We start from the raw sequence: 26,046 nt of genomic DNA, 5'->3' as shown, positions 1-26,046 counted from the left end.
TCCAACCTGGAGTTTACTTTTTTTTAAACACTTAATCACCCCTCACAAAATCCTTCTCTGCTTTGTGGAAAAAAATCTAGCCTGAGATTCAATCTTGGCATTCACATTTACTGTGTTTTCTTCTGAGAAAGAAAAATCTTTATTAAGATTACCAATGATCTTCTTCAGATCCTTCAATACTTTGGCCTTAGTCTCCTGTCCACACTGTGTTCCTTTGCTGAGTGCAACTACAGTTTCACAGTGAGACATCACATCCTGTTCAAATGTGTCAGCAGATTTTTCTGAATTGCCAGAAAGCAATGCTGACACATATTCATTGTCTGCACTAGAGGGCAAGGAACACTGTTCACTCTCCTGGACAGCACCAGACGATTTGGCACATGCATGTATATGCTTACATATGTTAAAATTTAAAATGTTGTCTAAACAGCTGAATTTATACGAATGTACACATATGTTGCAGGTGTTGCACTTAAGTGAACATTTTCTTTCGCATATCAGTTCTGAATTTTTTACAACAACATACACTTCACAACCAGTGGAAGAAAGCACTTCCCACAACCCTTCACCCCTGCATAAAATCATCCCATTTGTTATAGCTGAGCTATCGTTGTGGCTTGCTTTCACTCTTGACGCCCTAGAGCACTGCTTACGTTTTGAGAGCTTCACTAAGCCCTCATATACTTTGTCTCTCACTAAACATAACAAAGCATTTAATGACTTATCCAGCCTTCTGCACTTTTTCCCTTCTAGATAACTGTATTTAATAACTTTATGTAGGGACTCCAAGTAATTGTTTGTATTAATGCCCAATCGGTGCCTAAAACAATACGCCCACTTTTCCACTCGCTGGCAGTACATCTTAAGAAAGTACCTGCCAAATTCTGCAGTATCCGGATCATTCAATAAGTCTTCCACCACTTTCTCCAGACTACAACTAAAAACATCTATATCCAGTTCAGTCTGAAGTCGCTTTAGTGAACTAAACACTGCTCATTTTTTCTCACTACCCCCAGAAATTCTCCTTAAATTCTGAGACCAGTTCCGTTGTATATGCCAAGAACACAGCAACTGGTTTGGCACAGGTCCCATTACTGCTGACCATGCATTAATGCTGGTGCATCGTCAGACATAAATACATTGGTCTTTACAGTGCCCACCCTTTCTCCCACACATTTGAAATAAAAAGACAGTAAGCACATGTCTCCCCTATTTGAAAAACAAAATGCAACTGGCATTCCAGCACCATATCTATCAACAACGACAATAGTAAAAAGTTGAAAATCGTATGCAGTCATGCCATGAGTGCCATCCACACATATTTTATCTTCTCCATACTTTAGAAGTTGTTCGGCCTGAAAGTCTGTCATTATAATAAGAATGAAGTCTTCATCTTGAAAATTAGGATCCACTTGTTTTTGCTGCTTGAAATACAGTACTGGGTTGTCACTTTGTCTCTTCATTTCTTCAACCCACAATCTCACACTCACTGCATCATTTTCATGCTTCTTCGTTGCATAACCAATATCAAAATCCCTTTTTATATTATGCAAATCTTTTTTCTCAAGGAGATGGATTCTCTCCACACTTGCAGCGATTGGTGCACTTCGGACATCTTGTAAGACTCGTCCAACAGGTACACCCTGTGACAGCCATCCTGAAAAAAGAAAATAAAAATGAAGCACATTGATAGACCCTACGTCTGTTCACACAAATAAATTTGATAATTTCATGTACGTAAGTGTAACATAATCCATTTTACCTGCCAACTCTGCCCTCTCGTTCCCATGCAGAAATGTTCTTCCAACATCTTGGGTGTGTCCCATATGTTTTGGAAAAAATTTTAAGCAGCATTTGTCCTCTGTTATTGTCACTTGCATGTTGGATGGACAAGTACTGCCTATTTTATTCGTGCCCATACTTTTGACACACCTGGCACCTGTTCCTTTAGAATTGAAATTGAAAGAGCGATGGCAGTGGTAATATCGAACACGTTTTTCTAGTCGCTCCTGCTCCGAACAATTCATTACATAACGAACATGGTTTACTTTTTCGTAAGAAATTTTCCACTCTTCAAATTCTGAAAAAATGTTAAGACAGTATTTTTAAGTCATGTACTTGGGATCAACAAAATTTACTAAAACGTGACTAACACAATAAATATAAAAAACAAACCTGCAAGACAACCAAATTCTATCTCCTGGCACTCAAAACTAACGTCAAGGTTCTCTTGAATATGTGTTCTCAGTGTGTCATAGGTGAGAAACGAGAGAGAGCACTGTGGGCAAATAATGCGGCATTTCCGACTGTTTTCCTCCGACTTCATGCCATGCACTGTTATTTGATGACGTTTTAATGAACTGCATCTCATAAATGCAATTCCGCACTGGGGACACAATTCACTGCCTTTTCCTTTTTTAGACACATGGATATCAAGTTCATGAACTTTCCTCATATGGGCGTAGAGGTTCTTTCGCATTTTAAACTCTGAACTGCATTCCTCACACTTATAGAGCGTTTCTTGGGAATCACTCATGTTTGCTAAAACAAACTAAACAATAACAAGAAACAATAACAAAACGTAACAGCAGCAACGAAATAACAAGAAGCAGCAACAAACAACGAAAGCAGTTAAATGGAGCACAAGGCAAACATCAACATGAATGGCGTCTTCGAACAGGATGCCTCGTCACGGAAACCAACTTCCGGTCAGTAAACGTCAAAACAGCCAAGTGCGTACTGTCGGGAGACACTCCCGCCCCGTCACTTGGCGCTCAGACGCGATCTTGTACCTCTGCTCGAGATTTCGGCTGCACCGGCAGTTGATCCGCTCGCTCCTGCCACGCCGTGCTCGTCGTGTGGCCATACAGATTCCGTTCCTACAAGGACTGGATACCATATCTCGCCTACGCAGCTAACGGACGTTCAACGCAACACATCGCCTGCCACTGAGGCACATTTCGCACCAGTTAACACCATGCAGAATCCCCGTGCGGTTCGTGCCTCTCCTACAGCCCCGCAAGCACTGGCCCCCGGCCGTTTTCCGAAGCTGCCGCCGTTACAACCAGACAACCCAGTGACATGGTTTACCTTGGTGGACAACATGTTGGACATACACGGTATTGCGGACGACTGCACTCGTTTCGTGTGTTTAGTGAACCACCTGCATGACCACCCCAATCTCATCAGTGACTTATTGCTGAACCCACCTAAGAGCAACAAATATGTCCCTGCTCGCGCATTACTTGTCGAACGCCTCTCTTGTCACCAGCTGATACTATTCACAACATAATTTACGACAAGACTTTAGGCGACAGAACACCATCACAGCTGTGATGCAGTTACATTTGCTTCCACATATCGCAGCGTCACTCGAGGATAAACTATGGCTGGCGGACCAGGCATACGCCACTATTCGACACAGCCACCTTCCCCCGTGCAGCACAGTGCCTAACACCGCCGAGGTTGGTAATCCTGTGGGTATACTTCCACCATCGGGCAGTAGAGGCCGGGCACGTGCGTATTGCGGACAGCACACGGAACAGCAGCCATCTAGCGGCCAAGACTGGGAACTGCCAGCGGGTCGGCAACAGCCCCTCCCCACCCCAACCGGGCTAGCGCCTGCCCGCCCTACCTTCCTCCCGCATGACGTTTCAGCTGCCGGGACGAGTACAGCTGACTCACGCATATGCTGGTTTCACACCACTTTCAGGGATGCCACTCGCAACTGCCGTCCGCCCTGCAAGTTCCCAAATGCCGCACGCGGGCTGCATTAGGCGCCACGGCCCGTGGATACATGCAGGGGTGTCAACAGACATTGCATTCTGTCAGATCCCCCACCTCACGAGGACGTCTGTACACCTTGGATGTAGGTTCACGCCGGTATTTTCTCGGCGATACCGGAGAAGACGTTGGTGTCATACCTCCCATATTTCCTGTAAAGGACACGACACCAACCAAACTGTCCCTTTGAGCAGCAAATAAGTCGACACTTCGTGTCGATGGTTTGGCCTAATTACCTATTGAACTCAGACACTTGGTAAACAGTTCACTTGGTCCTTCTACATGGCTGAGGTCGAAAATCCAGTATTAGGCATTGACTTCCTCTTCCACTTCGAACTGTCTCCAGCTCTTCAGTCAGCCACATTATTGCACCACGCCTCATCCATGCACATTGCATGATCAGTCACCTCTTCAGCCCCACCTCCCCCTCAGCAGCCCGACGACCTGGACACAGCTCCAATCATGTGCTCGTCATTGGCGGTCAGCCTCACAACTTCCACTGCCCATCTACAGCCCGAACACCCTGCAGTCGACGATCTCCGTGCTCACAACTCCGAACGGAACCATGCCAGATCATCGGCTACGCAAGTCCTCACCGAATGCCTCATACAACGCCTGTCAACGCCGCCACCATCTGACACCAGAGATGCACCTCGTGGAACTTTGTCACCACCGAAACAGACAGCTTCCCCGGCACATCAGGTTAGTGACTCTTGTTTGCTACCGATTCCCGTTCACGACGGCCCCCGAATGAGTTCGCCAGCCAAGCTGAACGCTATCACAAATGGCACGACACACAAAATTGTCACGACAGATGGGCCTCCAGTGCGCCATAAAGCACGCCGACAGTCACCACATAAACTACGCCTTGCTAAAGCCGCAGTGGAGGAACTTCTACAGGCAGGTATTGTTTGCCCATTGGACAGTAACTGGTCCTCCCCCATACATTTAGCCCCCAAAAAGGACAACACTGTGCTCCTCTGCGGCGACTATCGTCGCCTCAACGCGCGGGTGGTATTAGACAATTACCCGATACCTCACATACAAGACTTTGCGCAAGTACTTAGCGGAGCACGCATCTTCAGTGTGTTGGACTGCCGCAAGGCATATTTACAGATACCAATGGAACAGAGTGACATACCAAAGACAGCAGTGATCACTGTGGTGTCACCGCCAGACACCACACTTGCTAGGTGGTAGCCTTTAAATCGGCCGCGGTCCATTAGTATACGCTGGATCCGCGTGTTGCCACTGTCAGTGATAGCAGACCGAGCGCCACCACACGGCAGGTCTAGAGAGTCGTCCTGGCACTCGCCCCAGTTATACAGCCGACGTTCATAGCAATGGTTCACTGACAAATAAGCTCTCATTTGCCGAGACGATAGTTAGCATAGCCTTCAGCTACATTTGCTACGACCTAGCAAGGCGCCGTATTCAATTGATATTTATTATGTGAAGCATGTATCATCAAGAGAGATGTTCTACAATTGCGGATTAAAGTTAAGTATTCTACCAGTTACCTCCTGTTTTGCTAGTCTTATTTCTCTGACCTGTTCCAGACCTAACGCCAGTCAGCGTGTAATTAAACACGTGCATTTCGTCCTCCTCTAGAAAAACAGTGTTGGCGCTTCTGCCAACACTACAAAATTGGCGACTCAGATACAAACGGTCTCCTTTATATATAAGTAATTTACTTGTATCATGGCTTCGCCACAATCTCCAGATGTACTGTCCGAATTTTATCACTTGCAGAATCAGCAGACGCAGGCCTTATTGGATGCCCTTGGACAGCTCGGCCAGGGTCAACGTGCACTGCAAAACGATGCGGCAGCCGCCGCTCCACCGCTACCGCAGCCACAACATGCAGTCGCACCACCTTTTCGTCATTTCGATGCGGCACTGGAAAGCTGGACGGAGTGGTCACGCCAATTTGGATTCCATCTCGCCGCCTACAGAATTCAAGGTAACGAGCGGCAGCCTCACTTATTGGCGTGTGTAGGAGTCCAGACGTACCGTGTGATAGTGAAATTGTTTCCCCGACGTGACGTAGCAACTCTGTCCTACGAAGAAATTTTGTCTGCATTAGATGCATATTTCAAGGAATCTGTCAATGTAGTTGCAAAAAGGTATACTTTCTTTCGTACCAAACGTACGGCCGGTCAGACTAATAGGGAGTGGGTTGCAACTTTGCAAGGCCTTACTAGGGATTGTGCTTTTGAGTGTGAATGTGGACTCCCTTATTCAGATACTATGGTGTGTGTTGCAATTGCACAGAACGTTGCTGATGTTCGTACACGGGAGCAAATTTTGAAACTAGTCAATCCCTCCCTTCAACAAGTGATGGACGTATTGGATAGGCAAGACACACTTGACTTTGCTCAGGAATCATTTGAAACTTTGCCAGCTGTGTGTCACGTTAACCGGCCCGCCGGGCGAGCTGCACGGAACAGTAAACAGCCCTCGCGCTCGTCCGCGCAGCTGCCGCCAAGCTCTCAACCACGTGTCCCGTGGCAGCAAGCAAATGCAGTGCTGAAATCATGCCCGCGGTGTGCAACCAGACATTCGTGTGAGAATTGCCCGTCACGCCAAGCTATTTGCTTTTTCTGTAATAAAAAAGGACATGTTCAGAGTGTTTGCCAGAAAAAGCTCAGATCGGACACTTACAACCATTCCAGGCCCTTTGCTTCACGCTGGAATAGGAATCGAACCAAGAATACTCAGGCTCGTGAACCTTCACCCATGGACATTCATGTAGTTAATTCTGCTCCGCCCAGTGCCACTCTCTCTAAAAGTGACTGTGTGCGTCCCACAAAAAGTGTGCGTCGACGTCGCCGGAAATCACATCAATTAGCAAGTGATTCTGTACCAGTGTCTGTTCAAATTGCACGAGACAGTCGCTCTTGTCGTCAGCAGGACAACAAACTTTTTGTGGACTTGGACATAAATGGCAACATGATACCATTCCAGCTCGATACCGGAGCTGCAGTTTCATTGATCAATAAAGACACGTACATACAACTGGGCACACCTCCGCTGCGTGCCGCAAATGTTAAGTTACATAGCTATTCCGGTCAGCATATCCCTGTGTTAGGACAGTGCAGCCTTCTTGCAATATACAAGGGACAAACAAAACTTGTGTCATTTTACGTCCTTCGTTCTCCTTCTGCAGTGAACTCGTTTGGTTTAGATTTATTTCAGTTGTTTAACTTGTCTATAGTCAATCAGGTCCTATCAGTGAACCAGACTGTGCCTTCCGCCAGTGTTTCTAGTCTATGTGAAGAATTTGCAGACATTTTTGCACTGGGCCTAGGTTGCGCTACGAACTATACAGCACATTTGGAACTGAAAGTAAACGCGCAACCGAAATTTTTGAGAGCGCGCAATGTTCCCCACGCATTGCGTGATGAGGTCGCAAGAACGTTACACGAATTGGAATCACAAGGTGTGATTGAATGTGTGCAGGCTTCTCTCTGGGCATCACCCTTAGTAATTTTGCCAAAACCTTCCGGAAAATTGAGACTTTGTGTGGACTTCAAGGCAACAGTGAATCCACAATTAGTGATTGCAACTTATCCTTTACCCCGCCCGGAAGATCTTTTTGACAAACTGTGCCCGGGTAAATATTTTTCGAAGTTGGACCTAGCAGATGCGTACTTGCAAATACCAGTGGACGAAGAATCCCAGCGAGTTTTGGTGGTTAACACGCATCTTGGTTTGTATCGATTCAAAAGACTACCATTCGGTTGTGCATCCGCCCCTGCATTGTTTTAGCAATATCTGCAAACTGTTTGTGCCTCGGTCCCTACTGCAGCAAACTATCTGGACGATATTGTGATCTCTGGAAAGACGGAAGAAGAACATTTAGCCAATCTCAGAACATTATTTCAGGTCTTGCGACCAAATGGTCTTCGCTTGCGGAAGGACAAATGTGTGTTTTTTGCTCGTGATTTACCATATCTGGGACATGTAATCAATGCCCAAGACATACATCCTAGTCCAGAGCACCTCCGTGCCATAGAAGACTTGCCTTCGCCGCAGAATTTGAAGCAGCTACAGAGTGTGCTGGGTAAAATAAATTACTACCATCGCTATGTGCGCAATGCCTCTTCCATTTCAGCTCCGCTGCATTGCTTACGCCGTAAAGGTGTTCCGTTCGTCTGGACGACGGAATGCGAACGCGCCTTTCGCCATTTGAAATCGGCGTTGCTTTCAAATACTTGCCTTACGCCATTCGATCCCCAGAAACCCCTTTTGTTGATGGTAGATGCATCGGATTTCGGGATCGGTGCTGTGCTTGCGCACAAAGATGGATCGCATGATCGCCCTATTGCCTTTGCGTCCAAATTGCTCTCGTCTGCGCAAAGAAATTATTCATAAATCGAGAAAGAAGCTTTGGCTCTCGTGTTTGGTGTTACGAAGTTTCATGATTTCTTGTATGGTCGTCACTTTACCATCATCACGGACCACAAACCTTTGACGTCGCTTTTTCATCCAAACAAGCCTGTACCTCCACGTACAGCGCAGAAATTCATTCGCTGGTCTATTTTCCTCTCGCAGTACCGCTACGATATCTTGTATCGGTCCACTGCTAAGCACGGAAACGCCGATGCGTTGTCCCGTTTGCCTGTTGCTGAGGATAGAGCATTCGACTCTTCCGAACTTGCTTGCATGTTCATTGATGCGGAAACCGATGACGTGGTCGAATCGTTTCCGATTGATTTTCGTCGTATAGCTACAGCCACAGCTGCTGACCCTGTCCTTGCTACCGTTTTGCGTTTTGTTGCTACGCAATGGCCCTTGTCGAAATCTCGGATCGAGGATCCGCTGGTTCGCCGATTTTTTGTTCACAAGGAGAGACTTTTTGTACGACGTGGTGTTTTGCTGTTGCGTTCTGATAATGATCAGTCCAGAGTCGTGGTCCCACGTCCCACGTTCGTTACAGTCCTCTGTCTTACGGCTTCTCCACCAAGGACATTGGGGTATAGTGCGAACGAAACAACTTGCTCGTCAGCATTTTACTTGGTTCGGAATCGATGCTGCGATTGCGAATATGTGCTCTTCTTGCATGGCGTGTGCCGAACAACAATCCGCACCACCGCAGAAATTCTTTGCATGGCCGAAAGCCACTTCCCCTTGGCAACGATTACACATAGATTTTGCTGGTCCATTCTGGAATGCTCGATGGTTGGTTATCGTCGATTCTTTCAGTAATTTTCCTTTTGTTGTCAGGATGTCTTCCACGACGTCATCGGCCACCATCCAAGCGTTATCCGCTATCTTTTGTATTGAAGGTCTTCCACAGACTATTGTTTCCGACAATGGCCCACAATTCATGTCCGCAGAATTTCAGTCATTCTGCAAGGCCAATGGTATTCAACATCTGACATCCGCGCCGTTTTCGCCTCAGTCAAACGGTGCCGCTGAAAGATTGGTCCGGACTTTCAAGTCGCAGATGTTGAAGTTGAAAGAGTCGCATTCTCGGGTGGACGCATTATTGCTCTTCTTGTCCTCGTATCGCTCCTCAGCCCCGAGATGGTCGCTCGCCGGCTGAGTTGCTCAACGGGCGTCCTCATCGAACCTTGATGTCTTTGCTGCATCTGCCGCATCAGGTTCCTGTGCAGCGGCAGACGCCTGCTTTTGCTCCAGGCGACGTTGTATACTATCGCAACTATCGAGGTTCACGGCGTTGGCTCGCAGGGCGCATTCTTCGCTGCCTCGGCCGCGCTATGTATCTGGTTTTGGGGGCCTCTGGTGAGGTGCGTTGGCATCTCAATCAGCTGCGCCTCTGTCGTCGCACGGGTTCTGCCGCTCCCTGTCTGCTTTCAGCGATGGTGCCGTCCGGTCAGCACCCTGGGGACCCATCTACTGGCTCGCCTCATCCCCAGGTGTTACCGACGCTGCCTTCCATTTTGCCCCATGGCGACGCGCCACCGCCGCCGCCGCCATCGCCGCCGCCGCCTGTTCTCCCGCCGGCGACGCCCGCAGTGGACGCTTCGCTGCAGCCGCCAAGCACCTCCCTGGGTCACGCGCCGCCGGTTGCTTCCCGTGACCAGCTGTCCTCCGCCATGGAACTCTTGCCCTCTCCGGACCAGATGTTGTCTTCGCCCGTCGGCTGCCCCAATGCGATGGAGGTCGACCCTACGGCCCCTCCTATCTCTTTACGGGCGCATACACTGCATGTTGGCGTGCACCCTGGACTAGGTTTTCAGGCGTTTCCTAGCTCCCCTCGGACCGAATGGCAGGGTGCGGGTGGCACAGCCTCGCCCGTTGTTAGGCTCCCCGCCTCGTCGCATATGTCAACATGGGGTTCTCCCCACGGCGGGCGGAAGCCTTATAACACCACCGTTCGCCGATTTGCGGGGGAGGAATGTGGTGTCACCGCCAGACACCACACTTGCTAGGTGGTAGCCTTTAAATAGGCCGCGGTCCATTAGTATACGCCGGACCCGCGTGTCGCCACTGTCAGTGATAGAAGACCGAGCGCCACCACACGGCAGGTCTATAGAGACGTCCTGGCGCTCGCCCCAGTTGTACAGCCGACGTTCATAGCAATGGTTCACTGACAAATACGCTCTCATTTGCCGAGACGATAGTTAGCATAGTCTTCAGCTACATTTGCTACGAACTGGCAAGGTGCCGTATTCAATTGATATTTATTATGTGAAGCATGTATCATCAAGAGAGATGTTCTACAATTGGGGATTAAAGTTAAGTATTCTACCAGTTACCTCCTGTTTTGCTAGTCTTATTTCTCTGACCTGTTCCAGACCTAACGCCAGTCAGCGTGTAATTAAACGCGTGCATTTCGGCCTCCTCTAGAATAACAGTGTTGGCGCTTCTGCCAACACTACAATCACACCTTTTGGTCTGCACAAATTTTGTTACATGCCTTATGGTCTCAAAAACGCGGCCCAAACTTGGCAGCGTTTTATAGACTCACTTCTTTTTAACTGCACATATTGCTACGCATACCTTGATGACATACTAATTCTCTCCACCTCTGACAGGGAACGTGAACTCCACATGGCCATGATACAGGACTTATTGTCACGTAACTGAGTTGAGACCAATAATGACAAGTCACAACTCCGCTGCACCGCTGTCACTTTTTGGGGTACACCATCTCCTCGGATGGTATATGCCCCCCGCAGGAGCGGGTTGACTGCATTCGCGAGCTACCCCTCCCAGTGTCGTTCCACGAATCACGCCGGTTTTTAGGAACTGTCAATTTCTACCGTCGTAACCTGCCGATGGTGGCAGCAATTCAAGCCCCTTTGTCTGATGCATTGGCCAGGAAACAAACCTCAGGCAGTCGCCGAGTACTGTGGTCTGACAATATGGTGAGAGCTTTTGAAGACCTTAAATCAGCGTTAGCACCTGGTGTCACTCTCGCCCACTCTTTGCCAGATGCCTGCATCTCGATTACAGCAGATGCAAGTGATTTCACAATCGGTGCAGTCCTTCAACTGCATGTCAATGACACAACTCAACCACTTCAGTTATTTTTCCAAAAAATTATCTACAGCTCAATGTAAATGGTCAGCATTCGACATAGAATTGCTTGCAGTTTATGAAGCTGTAAAATATTTCTGCACAAACATTGAAGGAAGGAATATAACAATTTTCACGGACCACCGCCCCCTCGCAGAGGCTATCCGTAACCCCGCTACTGACCTTCCCCCATGTAGGATCCGGCAAATGGACTTAATTTGCCAATACGTAACAGACATCAGCTACATTCGAGGGTCAGAAAATGTATGGTGGCTGACTACCTATCACGTATCACTGAAATTTCATCCCCCATTAATTTTGATGAATTGGCCCACTTACAGGACAGTGGGACCGAATTGCACAACCTCTGACAGGACCCAGATACTTCCCTTCAGATCGTTCGTGCAACCTACCAGGCTCGGCCAAGCCACTGTGGTGTGATACATCCATGGGAACCGCTCGGCCTATTGTTCCCCCTGTGCTGCGTCGCCGAGTGTTCACTACTTTACATAACCTGGCACATCCTGGTGCTAAGGCTACTACGTGCCTGGTTACACAATGCTTTGTGTGGCCAAGTGTGAAGAGGGATTGTCGTACTTGGGCTCGTGCTTGTTTACAGTGCCAGTGCAGCAAAGTCAGCAGGAACACACAACCCAGTCTAGGTAAATTCAGCATCCCGAAAGGCCGCTTCCGTCATTTACATGTGGATCTCGTAGGACCATTACCCATGTCTGATGGTTTCAGGTACATCCTGTTCGTCATTGATCGCGTTACACGATGGATGGAGGCAATCCCCCTGCAAGACATCACAGCAGATTCTGTAGCACGCACTTTTGTATCCTCCTGGATAGCTCGATTTGGCTGTCCCACATCCGTCACCACTGACCAGGAAAGACAGTTTGAATCCCTGCTGTTTAACAAGCTCTGCGTCCTCTGTGGGGTGGATAGATTCTGCACTACGGCTTACCACCCCCAGAGCAATGGACTGGTCGAGCGGTGGCACAGGACGCTGAAAGCGGCACTAATGTGTCACGGTGGTGAGTGGTGCGATGCCCTTCCCTGGGTTATGCTAGGAATATGCACGGCTTACAAGACAGACTTCCAGGCTTCACTCGCAGAGCTCCTGTATGGCGAGACCCTAGTCCTCCCCGCAGAGTTTGTCAACGACGAAGCAATCGCCGACCTATCCCACCTCCCCATGCTAGTTGAACGGGTCCGGACAAACATAGCCGCGATCCGCACGCCTCCTCCGTGACCACATACCTGTCCTCAGGAGTTCATACATGCACCACTGGACTCTTGTGAGTTCGTTATGTTACGGGATGACACAGTCAAACCGGCATTACAGCCACCTTACTCTGGCCCACATCAAGTAGTGGCTCACATGGACAATACTATGGACATTCTCGTCAGTGGTCGCCAGCAGACAGTTTCCCTCCATTGCGTGAAACCAGCCTGGACGATCGAAGAATCTGTAACACCCCCCCCCCCCCCCCCCCGAGTTGAGTGTTCTTTCATCAGATGGTGACGACCCCGATCCCACACAGACCACGCACTCCCCTGCCTGCACCCCACCATGATCGTATGTGCACTGAGCCTACACCTGTGGGCAACTCAGCGGTTGCATACGATGATACTCTACCCTAATTTCAAACAGGCACTGCGCGTGACAATCCACAACCTCAGGCTCAACCTCATGTTGCGTGTGGCATTACACTGTCCCAAGTGTAGGTACCCAATACCTCCACAGAATGTTCCAGTGTTTCTCCTGAACTACGTTACTTTTCGCCCCCATCCCCCTAGTGCATCCTACATCCACTGTCGACGAAATTTGCATCGCAATCAATACCTCTGAGTGCCAACGCGACGAGCTTTCCTTGCAGCTCCACAAGGGATCCATCTTTCTCCTCCGCATACGGGACACATCACATGGGTCCACACCTACGTCACACATCACCATCCTGCGCACAGTCCCTATCCCAAATGGGGTGGATACGGCTGCCATAGCTGCAACGTTCAGCACCAATAGGATGATCAAGATTCGCATCCCCCTCTCCGCCAGTACTGCAACGACAACATCTCCTGTGCCCATCCAGTTCACGTGCGCAGGTCGAGCAGTCCGCCCCCCCCTCCCCTCCACTGGATTGGGGACTATGGACACTTAGCACATGCTGCTATCAACCAGCGAGCATCCCACAATGCCACTACACAGGAAGACACCCACGTCCTTCCCCCAGAGCTCCGCACTCCCAGGGGGGCCTTTGGAGACTTGAGCTTCTTTGGCAGTCCCGTCTGCGACCTGACTAGTGATACACGTGTCGTGAAATTGTGCATTGTTTTTCTTGCATTTCTGTAAATATACGAACCTTAATGAAAGTGTCTTATCGTAATAAGTTGGAGTTTTCGGTGCGTGGTCCGTCGCTATAGCCATAAAACCCACACATATAAGAAAATCTATAAGGAAGTAATTAATACAGTCAAGACACTGCAAAATGACAAAGTAATCATAGGGACAGCAAACAAGTCGAAAGCAATATGGTAGTGTTAAAAAGCAAGATGATATTGTATTAAAAGATGATCGTGGTGTGTTACTCAGGAATGGTACTCTAGCAAATTACATAAATGACTATTTCACAAACACTTCAGTCAATCTAGGTAAAAATTTTGCAAGTACTAGTAGTACCACAGTTCAAAGAGAGCAAAGTGGTAATTCAACATTACTATGTCCCACAAATAAATTAGAAGTTCTTAAGATAACAAAAACAATGAAGAATGAAATGTCCCCTGGAATTGGCAAGGTACCAGGTTCAGTCATAATTAAATGTGCTAGTGTCATAGCAAAACCACTCACATATGATAAACATATCATTAACAGAAGGGGCGTTCCCACAAAGATGAAAAATTTCAAAAATATATATGAAGTGAGAAACTATAGACCAATAGTCATGTAATATGTATTTTCAAAAATAATAAAGACTGTCATGAGAAATATAATTACAAATTATCTCGAAAAATTCAATCTCTTGTCTGTAAACCAAAATGGTTTTCACAAAAGCATGAGTACAGAAACGGCAATTACACAATTCATCGAAAACATTGTAAAAGGCTTGACAGAAATAACAGTACAGTAGGAATAAACTTGGACTTATCGAAGGCATTCGACACTGTTGATCATGATATCTTGCTAGACAAACTAGAAGTTATAGGTATACGAGGAGTTGCATTAAAATGGTTTCAGTCATATCTCCACTAGAAAAGAGGTAGTAGAATTTACCACAGCAAGCAATAAAAACCAAAGCATTGTGTACGGATCGGACATGCAGACTGTACCAATCAGACTGCCTCAGGGCAGCATTCTAGGACCTCTCTTATTTCTCGACTGTGATTCATGATGGCGTCAGTTGCAGAAGTTTCGAATATAGAAGTTCGCGAAAATAATGTTATACAGTGTCAATGTTGCAAAAATTGCGCGAAACCTGTTAAAAGTGACCTCGTCTGTGTCCAGTCTAACCATAAATTTCATTTTCTTTGCGTAAAGGTTGACCCTTCCTTGTGAAGCGACGATAATTGTGCAACTATGTGGAACTGTTCGGATTATAAACAAAAGGCTGCATCCCTTAATGATCAAGAAACGTGTACTTGTGATGCAGCAAGGAACACCGACAGTACAAAAAAGGAAAACCTATCATATATTACAATTATTGGACGAATTAAAGAAACTATACGAGAAATATGAATTAAATTCTCGCAAGTCGGAGCAATGGCGTGGTAAAACAACGATCAAAGATGTGAAAATCGGTGCTTCATCCTGCGAAAATGATATGTTGTTAATTATTGCTGAACTACGATAGGACACAAACATTCTGAGTGATGAAAACAGAAAATTCAAGCTTAAATTGGAAGAGAGTGATCATCAGGTACGTCTTAATATCTCCAAACCGATGGAAGGAATGCCAGAAAGTGAAGCTACGACTAAAACGGCAAACAACAGGCCTATCAGTAGATGGGTAACTGTAAAATCGAAGAGGAGGTCTTACAAACATATTAACATTAAACATAGGCAGGACTTTGTGTTATCATTAAATAAAAAATACAATTCGCTTCAAAACACGGATGATATAGAAACTGTATCACCACACTCATCTGATAAGGTGGTGTAGGTCACTCAAAACTTAGCGAACAGCCAAGTAAGATATAAGAAAAGACGTAAAATCAAGATTTATTCAGACAGTTACGCCAGACGATTAGCAGCTGAGTTAACGGAAAGTGGGCCTTGTGTGATTAACGAGTTTGAAATAGAAGGTTCCGTTAAATCAGGAGCTGGTTTACGAGACGTTTCAACATCAATCGAGAAAGAAAGCACTGCTCTCGTGATGGCTGGAGCAAACGACGTCAGCAGAAACGAAAAGAAGGTAGCTAATTCGACACTGAAGAAGATTTTCGAAGTCCTAACCCACACCACCGTATTGTCGTTAATGTGCCTCATCGACATGATTTGCCCCAGTGGTCATGTCTGAATAAGGAAGTGGAGCAGACCAACAAGGAGTACAAAGATAGCCGTAAGCACTTTAAGAATGTTTGATTAATTAACACCAGTAGTTGCAGCAGAGAATGGCATACAAGCAAGGTTGCATTTCAATATTCTAGGTAAACGTGTTTTAAGTGAAACAATTCTCGGAATAGTACTGAATAAGCTAGAGAAGAAGAAAAGACCAGTACTGTGTTTAGATTACGTTTCAACTGAGGTCACAAAAAAATTGTATGCATAGACCAGGCTGGTTGACCTAATAACATAAGGACACAAGCTGGTCAACTTTCACTCGGTAACATTAGGTCATGTCAACTAAGAGAATATGTAAAAAAATAAATGCCCAAAGTAGAGTTTAAAATGTGTTGTTGTTGTTGTTGTTGTTGTTGTTGTTGTGGTCTTCAGTCCTGAGACTTGTTTTATGCAGCTCTCCGTGCTACCCTATCCTGTGCAAGCCTCTTCATCTCCCAGTACTTACTGCAACCCACATCCTTCTGAATCTGCTTGGTGTATTCATCTCTTGGTCTCCCTCTACGATTTTTATCCTCCACGCTGCCCTCCAATGCTAAATTTGTGATCCCTTGATGCCTCAGAACATGTCCTACTAACCGGTCCCTTCTTTTTGTCAAGTTGTGCCACAAATTCCTCTACTCCCCAATTCAATTCAATACTGCATCATTAGTTATGTTATCTACCCATCTAATCTTTAGCATTCTTCAGTAGCACCACATTTCGAAAGCTTCTATTCTCTTCTTGTCCAAACTATTTATCGTCCATGTTTCTCTTCCATACATGGCTACAGTCCATACAAATACTTTCAGAAACGACTTCCTGACATTTAAATCTATACTCGATGTTAACAAATTGCTCTTCTTCAGAAACGCTTTCCTTGCCATTGCCAGTCTACATTTTATATCTTCTCTACTTCGACCATCATCAGTTATTTTGCTCCCCAAATAGCAAAACTCCTTTATTACTTTAAGTGCCCCATTCCCTAATCTAATTCTCTCAGCATCACCCGACTTAGTTTGACTACATTCCATTATCCTCGTTTTGCTTTTGTTGATGTTCATCTTATATCCTCCTTTCAAGACACTATCTATTCCATTCAACTGCTCTTCCAAGTCCTTTGCTGTCTCTGACAGAATTACAATGTCATCAGCGAACCTCAAAGTTTTTATTTCTTTTCCACGGATTTTAATACCTACTCCGAATTTTTCTTTTGTTTCCTTTACTGCTTGCTCAATATACAGATTGAATAACATCGGGGAGAGGCTACAACCCTGTCTCACTCCCTTCCCAACTGCTGCTTCCATGTCATGTCCCTCGACTCTTATAACTGCCATCTGGTTTCTGTACAAATTGTAAATAGCCTTTTGCTCCCTGTATTTTACCACTGCCACCTTTAGAATTTGAAAGAGAGTATTCCAGTCAACATTGTCAAAAGCTTTCTCTAAGTCTACAGATGCTAGAAACGTAGGTTTGCCTTTCCTTAATCTTTCTTCTAAGATAAGTCGTAAGGTCAGTATTGCCTCACGTGTTCCAATATTTCAACGGAATCCAAACTGATCTTCCCTGAGGTCGGCTTCTACTAGTTTTTCCATTCGTCTGTAAAGTATTCGCGTTAGTATTTTGCAGCTGTGACTTATTAAACTGATAGTTCGGTAGTTTTCACATCTGTCGACACCTGCTTTCTTTGGGATTGGAATTATTATATTCTTCTTGAAGTCTGAGGGTATTTCACCTGTCTCATACATCTTGCTCACCAGACGGTAGAGTTTTGTCAGGACTGGCTCTCCCAAGGCCATCAGTAGTTCTAATGGAATGTTCTCTACTCCCGGGGCCTTGTTTCGACTCAGGCCTTTCAGAGCCCTGTCAAACTCTTCACGCAGTATCTTATCTCCCATTTCATCTTCATCTACATCCTCTTCCATTTCTGTAATATTGTCCTCAAGTACATCGCCCTTGTATAGACACTGATATACTCCTTCCACCTTTCTGCTTTCCCTTCTTTGCTTAGAACTGGGTTTCCATCTGAGCTCTTGATATTCATACAAGTGGCTCTCTTTTCTCCAAAGGTCTCTTTAATTTTCCTGTAGGCAATATCTATCTTACCCCTAGTGAGATAAGCCTCTACATCCTTATATTTGTCCTCTAACCATCCCTGCTTAGCCATTTTGCACTTCTTGTCGATCTCATTCTTGAGACATCTCTATTCCTTTTTGCCTGATTCATTTACTGCATTTTTATATTTTCTCCTTTAGTCAATTAAATTCAATATTTCTTCTGTTACCCAAGGAGTTATACTAACCCTCGTCTGCTGCCTTCACTACTTCATCCCTCAGACCTACCTATTCTTCTTCTACTGTACTTCTTTCCCCCATTCCTGTCAATTGTTCCTTTATGCTCTCCCTGAAACTCTGTACAACCTCTGATTTAGTCAGTTTATCCAGGTCCCATCACCTTAAATTCCCAACTTTTTGCAGTTTCTTCAGTTTTAATCTACAGTTCATAACCGATAGATTGTGATCAGAGTCCACATCTGCCCCTGGAAATGTCTTACAGTTTAAAACCTGGTTTCTATATCTCTGTCTCACTATTATATAATCTATCTGATGCCTTCCAGAATCTCCAGGATTCTTCCATGTATACAACCTTCTTTCATGATTCTTAAACCAATTGTTAGCTATGATTAAGTTATGCTCTGTGCAAAACTCTACCACATGGCTGCCTCTTTCATTTCTTAGCCCCAATCCATATTCACCTACTATGTTTCCTTCTCTCTCTTTTCCCACTCTTGAATTCCAGTCACCCATGACTATTAAATTTTCGTCTCCCTTCACTACCTGAATAATTTCTTTTATCTCATCATACATTTCTTCAGTTTCTTCGTCATCTGCAGAGCTAGTTGGCATATAAACTTCTACTACTGTAGTAGGCGTGGGCTTCGTGTCTATCTTGGCCACAATAATGCGTTCACTATGCTGTTTGTAGTAGCTTACCTGCACTCCTATTTTTTATTCATTATTAAACCTACTCCTGCATTACCCCTATTTGATTTTGTGTTTATAACCCTGTATTCATCTGACCAAAAGTCTTGTTCCTCCTGCCACCGAACTTCACTAATTCCCACTATATCTAACTTTAACCTATCCATTTCCCTTTTTAAATTTTCTAATCTACATGCCTGGTTAAGGGATCTGACATTCCACGCTCCGATCTGTAGAACGCCAGTTTTCTTTTTCCTGATAACGACGTCCTATTGAGTAGTCCCCACCCGGAGATCTGAATGGGGGACTATTTTACCTCCGGAATATTTTACCCAAGAGGACGCCATCATTATTTATCCATACAGTAAAGCTACATGCCCTCAGGAAAAATTACGACCGTAGTTTCCCCTTGCTTTCAGCCATTCACAGTACCAGCACAGCAAAGCCGTTTTGGTTAATGTTGCAAGGCCAGGTCAGTCAATCATCCAGACTGTTGCCCCTGCAACTACTGAAAAGGCTGCTGTCCTCTTCAGGAACCACACATTTGTCAGGTCTCTCAACCGATACCCCTCCGTTGTGGTTGCACCTACGGTACGGCCATCTGTATCGCTGAGGCACGCAAGCCTCCCCACCAATGGCAAGGTCCATGGTTCATGGGGAAGGGAGTTTAAAATATGCTACCTCAGTATTCAAGGTATGGCAGAAAAAAGCTTAATAGTCAACGAATTTTCAAATGAAACTGTGGTAGATATTCTATGTTTAATTGAACATTGGTGTAAAGAGGATGAGCTTGGGTACAAAGTATTGGATGATTACACACTACTTAGTTGTTATTGCAGGAAGCAGCACTTACGTGGTGGGGTAGCAATATATGCAAAAACACCTCTTGCACCAAATTGTGGCTGGATAGATCTCAATGCCCTTTGTGATGAAATGCATTTTGAAATATCAAGTCTAGTCTTAGATAGCCTTAACCTAATGGCAGTAGTAGTGTACAGGCCACCTAGTGGTGACCCCCATATCTTTCTGGAGAAACTTGAGGAACTCTTAATGTACATATGTATACTGAAATAGAAAAAATACAGCATTGTCATTGGAGGGGATATCAATTGAAGTTTTGATGTCCTGCAGGACAGAAAAACTGTGACAGAGCTCAGGAATGTGCTTCGACAATTTAACCTGTACTATGTTAACTGCAAACCTACCAGAGGCTCATCCTGTCTAGACAATATATTTACAAATATTAAAAGAACTTGTATGTCCACTGATGTAATTAGTTTCCCTTACTCAGACCATGATGCAGGATATCTTAGTCTTAATAATGTAACTTCAGACTGCACCAAACCAGAATCTAAAATTGTGATTACTAGACCAGTGAGCAGAGAGAGGATGGTAGGTTTAGACATGTCCTCACCTATTTCAGTTGGGACACACGCTTTTATTAGGCTTCAACACTGTTCAGCTGATATTGTTTTCACCAAGTTTTTCTCCGTTTTTTAAATATATTTGAAAATAACATCTCTCTGAAAAAATGTACAGTGAATATTAGTAGTAATTACAAGAAAAGGAAAACAAAGGAATGGTATACTCCACCGTTAGGGCAACTGAGAAATACTGTTATGCTATATTCTAGTCTATACAAAACCAGTAAATCAGAACTGTATAAAGAACTGCATGATAAAGCTAAACACAAGTATAGGAAGTCAATAAATAAACCAAAGAAACTCCATAACAGGATGGATAATGTTATGGGTAAATTTCCGTCAGTTTTCTTATCTCTCTTTCTTTTTTGAGTGTCAATTAAAAATTGATCAATACTTTGTAGGTGATCATTATTTTCCTTAATTTAAATTTGTTGTGCTTTATTTTTGCCATTAGTAGCAAAGTACAGTCAGTTCTAAAATTATTCATTTATATAGATTAAAACTTAACAAACAATTTTTTTGTCAACCCGATTTCAATTCCCAATCCTAATTTTGTTGTCCATACATTTTCCTCTAACTGCAGTTACAGCTAATTTTTCTCCTAACAGCATCAGAAGCATGTGTCTTTACTTTGCATCTACATCTACATCTACATCCATACTCTGCAAGCCACCTGACTGTGTGTGGCGGAGGGTACCCTGAGTACCTCTATCGGTTCTCCCTTCTGTTCCAGTCTCGTGTTGTTCGTGGAAAGAAGGATTGTCATTATGCTTCTGTGTGGGCTCTAATCTCTATGATTTTATCCTAATGGTCTCTTCGCGAGATATACATAGGAGGGAGGAATATACTGCTTGACTCCTCGGTGAAGGTATGTTCTCGAAACTTTAACATAAGCCTGTACTGAGCCACTGAGCGTCTCTCCTGCAGAGTCTTCAACTTTAGTATATCTATCATCTCCGTAACGGTTTCGCGATTACTAAATGATCCTGTAATGAAGTGCGCTGCTCTCCGTTGGATCTTCTCCATCTCTTCTATCAACCCTACCTGGTACAGATCCCACAATCCTGAGCAGTATTCAAGTAGTGGGCGAACAAGCGTACTGTAACATACTTCCTTTGTTTTCGGATTGCATTTCCTTAGGATTCTTCCAATGAATCTCAGTCTGGCATCTGCTTTACCGACGATCAACTTTATATGATCATTCCATTTTAAATCACTCCTAATGCGTACTCCCAGATAATTTACGGAATTAACTGCTTCCACTTGCTGACCTGCTATTTTGTAGCTAAATGATAAGGGATGTATCTTTCTATGTATTCGCAGCACATTACACTTGTCTACATTGAGATTCAATTGCCATTCCATGCACCATGCGTCAATTCGCTGCAGTTCCTCCTGCATTTCTAGTTGACACTCTTTATCTGTATTGTGTCCTTTTTCTAAATCTTGATTATTTCCATTCGCAGTATAGCGTTTTTTACTTTCTTCATCTAACTTACTTATTCCTGGATCGCCTCATGGTAGTCTTTCTTCTAGCTTGATAAATGGCCTGCTGTAATTATATACTGATAGATGCATCTCTGGCACTGGTAAATTATTGAAAGCCCAATTTACTAATCCTTTACAATGTTTTTCATTTTTCCAAAACAGTGAGGAAGGTCATTAAAAAATCTAATCAAATATGGAATTCCTTTGGGATTATTAATAATAAAATCACTAAATGTGTTTGTTAACATTTGTGTTATTCCTACTTTTTCATTATGATGATTTTTATTTGCAGCTAATTCTTCTCCATGGATTACTGCTAATCTGTCAATTAATTGATAAACATCATTCATCCAAATATATTCAACTGGTTTTTCTGAATATTTTTTTAGTATATGTTGAACAACTATTTCATGTGAGTCATTAAGATTCCTTTCTGAAAAACTTGAAAATTAGTTTTCAACAATTGTTTTTATCAAATTATTTGAATTATTTTCATTACTTACAGCATTTGAGTTGAATAAAACATAGCATAATTTTGTATATCAATAGAATTTAATTCTGTACCTAAATCATCCATAGTTATTTGTTTTTCAGTTAAAAGATTAATTAATCAGTCTGTGTTTTAATATTATTTTCCACCAATTTTAAATTTTATAGCCACTGAATTCTACTAGTAATTTACAAACACATTTAAATGCCACAAAACACCTTAATCAACAAGCAGTATCTTCAGTATTATTGATAAATTCTAATATCCTTTCACTTATATTTTTTTATATTTGTCTCTTTTAATTTTGTATTTTCTTTTCATAATTCTCTAACAAATTAATTATTTCTGACTAACTTATTTTATAAGCTCTTTAATCACTATCATATTTTTTAATTGCTGGAATATCATTAAATTATTCTTTATAATGTTGATTATAAAGTTCCAGTTTTTTTCAACTTTCCTATTTTCTTCAACTGCTTTAAAAATTTATCACTCAATCCTTTGATTGGTTAACTTGGTCAGTTGCATTGATAACTGGTTGATCTTCTTTTTTAAATCTTTTCTTGGCTGTTTCTTCCATTTGTAAACACTTCTTTTAATTGTTCCGTTACTCTTCTATTACGTTTGGCTTTTTTAACAACTTCTGGATCATATTTTACAAACCTTTATTTATTATAAAAATACATTAATAATTTTTATTTTACATTGAACATTTATGTTCAATGATTAAATAGTTCTATATCTTTTCTCTATATTTACCATCATTAATATTACTGGTCATATCTATAATAAAAAAGTTATCTTTGTTCCAACATGTACTACATGTTTCTCTAAATTCACGAAACTTTAAATCTGCACCAACAATATCAAGATAAATATAAATATATTTGTATTATCTTTTTAAAAATATTAAAAAATTGTCTCTAACTAATTGCTTTGGTATTTATTAATAAATTTGACTTTAATGAAAACAATCTGTTCCTATACATCTACCTCTAGTAAAATATTCTCTAATTGCCAGTATACACCCTCTGCGTACGCCCATTTATTCTAACTGACATGTTAGAGGTGGACATTCAGTTATAAAAGCCCAAACAGTGTTTACATAACAGCTGGTGTATGATATGTTGTTTCACAGGTGGCTCTCCCTCTCTCTTTTCATAATGCCACTGTGCAACTCAATGTCTCCTCTGTATGGTGCATAGAAATTAGTCATTTTCATAACATAATTGGTTCTTTGGGGATATCACCAAAGCCATACTTAAGCTGCACTGAAAGTGCTGCACCTTGTTCTGTGTTCTTTACTACAGATAAAGTTAGCAAATTTACTACTGAATTATCTTCACATTCACATAAAGGAATAATTTTGTCCTTCTTTTCAATAGATGTACTGATTTTTCATTATTTTTTATGTTAAATTTTTTTGCTTCTTTTTATAAATTTGATAGTTTGGTTGATCTTAGCTTTTATAATGAAATTGCAAATTTTTTCCAATTTAGCTATCCTGGAGGTAGAATATAATCGAAAAAATCGAATACAATCGAAAAAACCTAATAGAAGCATTACAGAAGATAAAATTTTAATTAGAGTTGTTATTGAAATTGATGTTAAATTATTTGTGTATAAAGAAGATGGTACTGGGCAATTTCTTTGGATCTAATAATCAAATAATTGAAGCTGACGAAAAATATGGTGCAAAAATGTTCGTAAAATTATTCCATTTGAATTAATAATTATAAATTTTAATGTAACTGATTATATGTTTGTTAAACATAATGATCATTTTCACTGAGAATGTAATAATATTGCTTCATTTAATCCTAATACTGAATTTTTTGGTGCAATAATTTATGAAGTACATCATCCAATAAATATTACAATTTTTGATACTATTCAGAATTTGGAAATAACTATAACTGATGAAAATTATAATTTGATTGACTTCAGTGGTGCTTATGTATGAGTTGCTTTAGAAACGAATTAATACATTTTTCTCTTAATAAATCACACGAACAATATCGACGTTTATCAATTTTCCTCATTTCCCATCTATGAGAAAACAAAAATCAATTTAAATGTCACTAAAAAAGGAACAGAAATGCATCATAATTTCACACAACCTTATATGACCTTTGATGTTATTCACACAGATGGAACAGATTTTTCAGCATAGGATGGTAAATCGAATATTAATCTAATTGACAACTGTGTATTAAAATTGATGTTATTACAACGAAAAACTAAAAATATTTTATATAGAATAGAACATCCATTTATTTCTTCACCAATTCTTATTCTGTTAAGTGTATCCCTCTCAAAGGCATTAAATATGGAAGAACATAATCTTAAGAATGGTAAAATTAAAACCAATCTTTATCCATTAGAGTTATTTGGTGAATTTTTTAAACATTATAAAGAAATTATGTGGGAGTGTTTTTTAATTGTAATTTTTACTTGGAGGTCGAGAGAAGATCAAGAAGATTTTATTTTTCATTGGACTACTGGTAATGCTTCGAAAAGAAGGTAAAATTGTTGTAAAAAGTATGGAAATTTGTGTTCCTATTGTTAAATATAAACCAGAGTATTCGCTTGAACTAGAAGAATAAAGAAAAATCATAAAATTCCAATGTCTTTCTTTGAACTACAAACAACTGAAGTTTCTGGATTACATGGAAGAAGAAATTATGAACCAGATATTACTAATTATTACAATTCTGCAGAATTTGATATGACTCACTTAATTTTTCCTGAAGAATTATGGAATCTTTATCCACCAAATAACTTTTTAAAGGCTTACAGTGCTTCAGAGAATTTAAAAGAATAACACAGTTATAAAACGATGGACAGACCATCAGTGACAGGGCATATCGTGTTCCTGCTGCTAATAAGGCGAGTTTGTTATATTTTTTTATGGCCTTCAAATAGGAGAGAGTTATTTTCAGTTATCTGTATAGTTACTAGTTTATTTTTGTAATTTCTTGCTTGTTCAAGTGCTTACTAGGCACAGCCTTTTATTTTAATTGCAGTGTAGCGTAGAGTACTGCCATTGTTATTGACCTTCACGTCGTGTTTGCTTTTGTTTGTTTTGATTGGTGTAGCTCAGTGTCGGTTAGACCAACAGTGAGAGAGCACTTTGAATTCCTGCAGTTCTTTGGTGACTTATTTTTATGGGCTTCAATCAGGAGCGCCTTCAGTAATAGATAGGAACTGTGAATGGTTTGTACAGATGCGAGCTGAGTTGGTGACTCTTTTCTCACAGCTCCAGGCTGCATTGGCTTCTATCACACACCTTAAGGCTGCTGCCAAGGAGCATCATGTGGGTGGCTGGACGCACAGATGCGAGGGATGTTGAGCACATCACATGTGTCTCCTGATTGGTCCACTGCTGGTCACCCCAGTTACTGCCTGCACTGAGGTTGACCCCTCACCCATGGTCAAGTGGGACAACATTCCAAAGTGTGGCAGCCAGTGAAAGACTTTCTGAGGGGCCAATTGTAGGACCTCCCCACCGCGTTTGACGAACTGATTTTGGGCATTGTCTGTGGCTGATGCAGTCGCCCACCTGTTCCAGAGGAAGCTTCTTAGTCTGCAAGATCTGGGCATTTTCAGAGGGTGGGTTTGCTCATAGTTGGAAGCACCACCATTAGGGGAATAATGGTCCCCTTACGAAAATGGCTGCCAAGGAGGGGAAGGAAGACAGTGTGCGCTCCTTGTGCATATCTGGAGGATTCATTCCAAATGTGGAAAGAGTATTTCTGGATGCCATGAATAGTACAGGGTGCACCCAACTGCAGGTGGTGGTTTATGTTGGTATCAATGATGTGTATCTTTTGGGTCAGAGGAAATTCTCTC

At 42.7% G+C, this 26,046-nt stretch overlaps 1 protein-coding gene across 1 annotated transcript; it reads right to left on the bottom strand.

The window, feature by feature from the left end:
* Positions 1 to 378: 378 nt before the first annotated feature.
* On the bottom strand, positions 379 to 2,680 carry LOC124613036. Its single transcript, XM_047141606.1, has 3 exons — positions 2,176 to 2,680; positions 1,763 to 2,080; positions 379 to 1,657 (listed from the first exon to the last, which is right to left on the bottom strand). Exons 1-3 carry the CDS (start codon positions 2,534 to 2,536, stop codon positions 1,092 to 1,094), a joined length of 1,245 nt encoding a protein of 414 aa, XP_046997562.1. The 5' UTR covers positions 2,537 to 2,680; the 3' UTR covers positions 379 to 1,091.
* Positions 2,681 to 26,046: the final 23,366 nt, after the last annotated feature.

Source organism: Schistocerca americana, chromosome 4, assembly GCF_021461395.2.
Source record: "Schistocerca americana isolate TAMUIC-IGC-003095 chromosome 4, iqSchAmer2.1, whole genome shotgun sequence".
NCBI classification, from domain to species: domain Eukaryota; kingdom Metazoa; phylum Arthropoda; class Insecta; order Orthoptera; family Acrididae; genus Schistocerca; species Schistocerca americana.
Note: the sequence above shows the minus strand (reverse complement) of the source record. Positions and strands in the feature narration are given on the sequence as shown.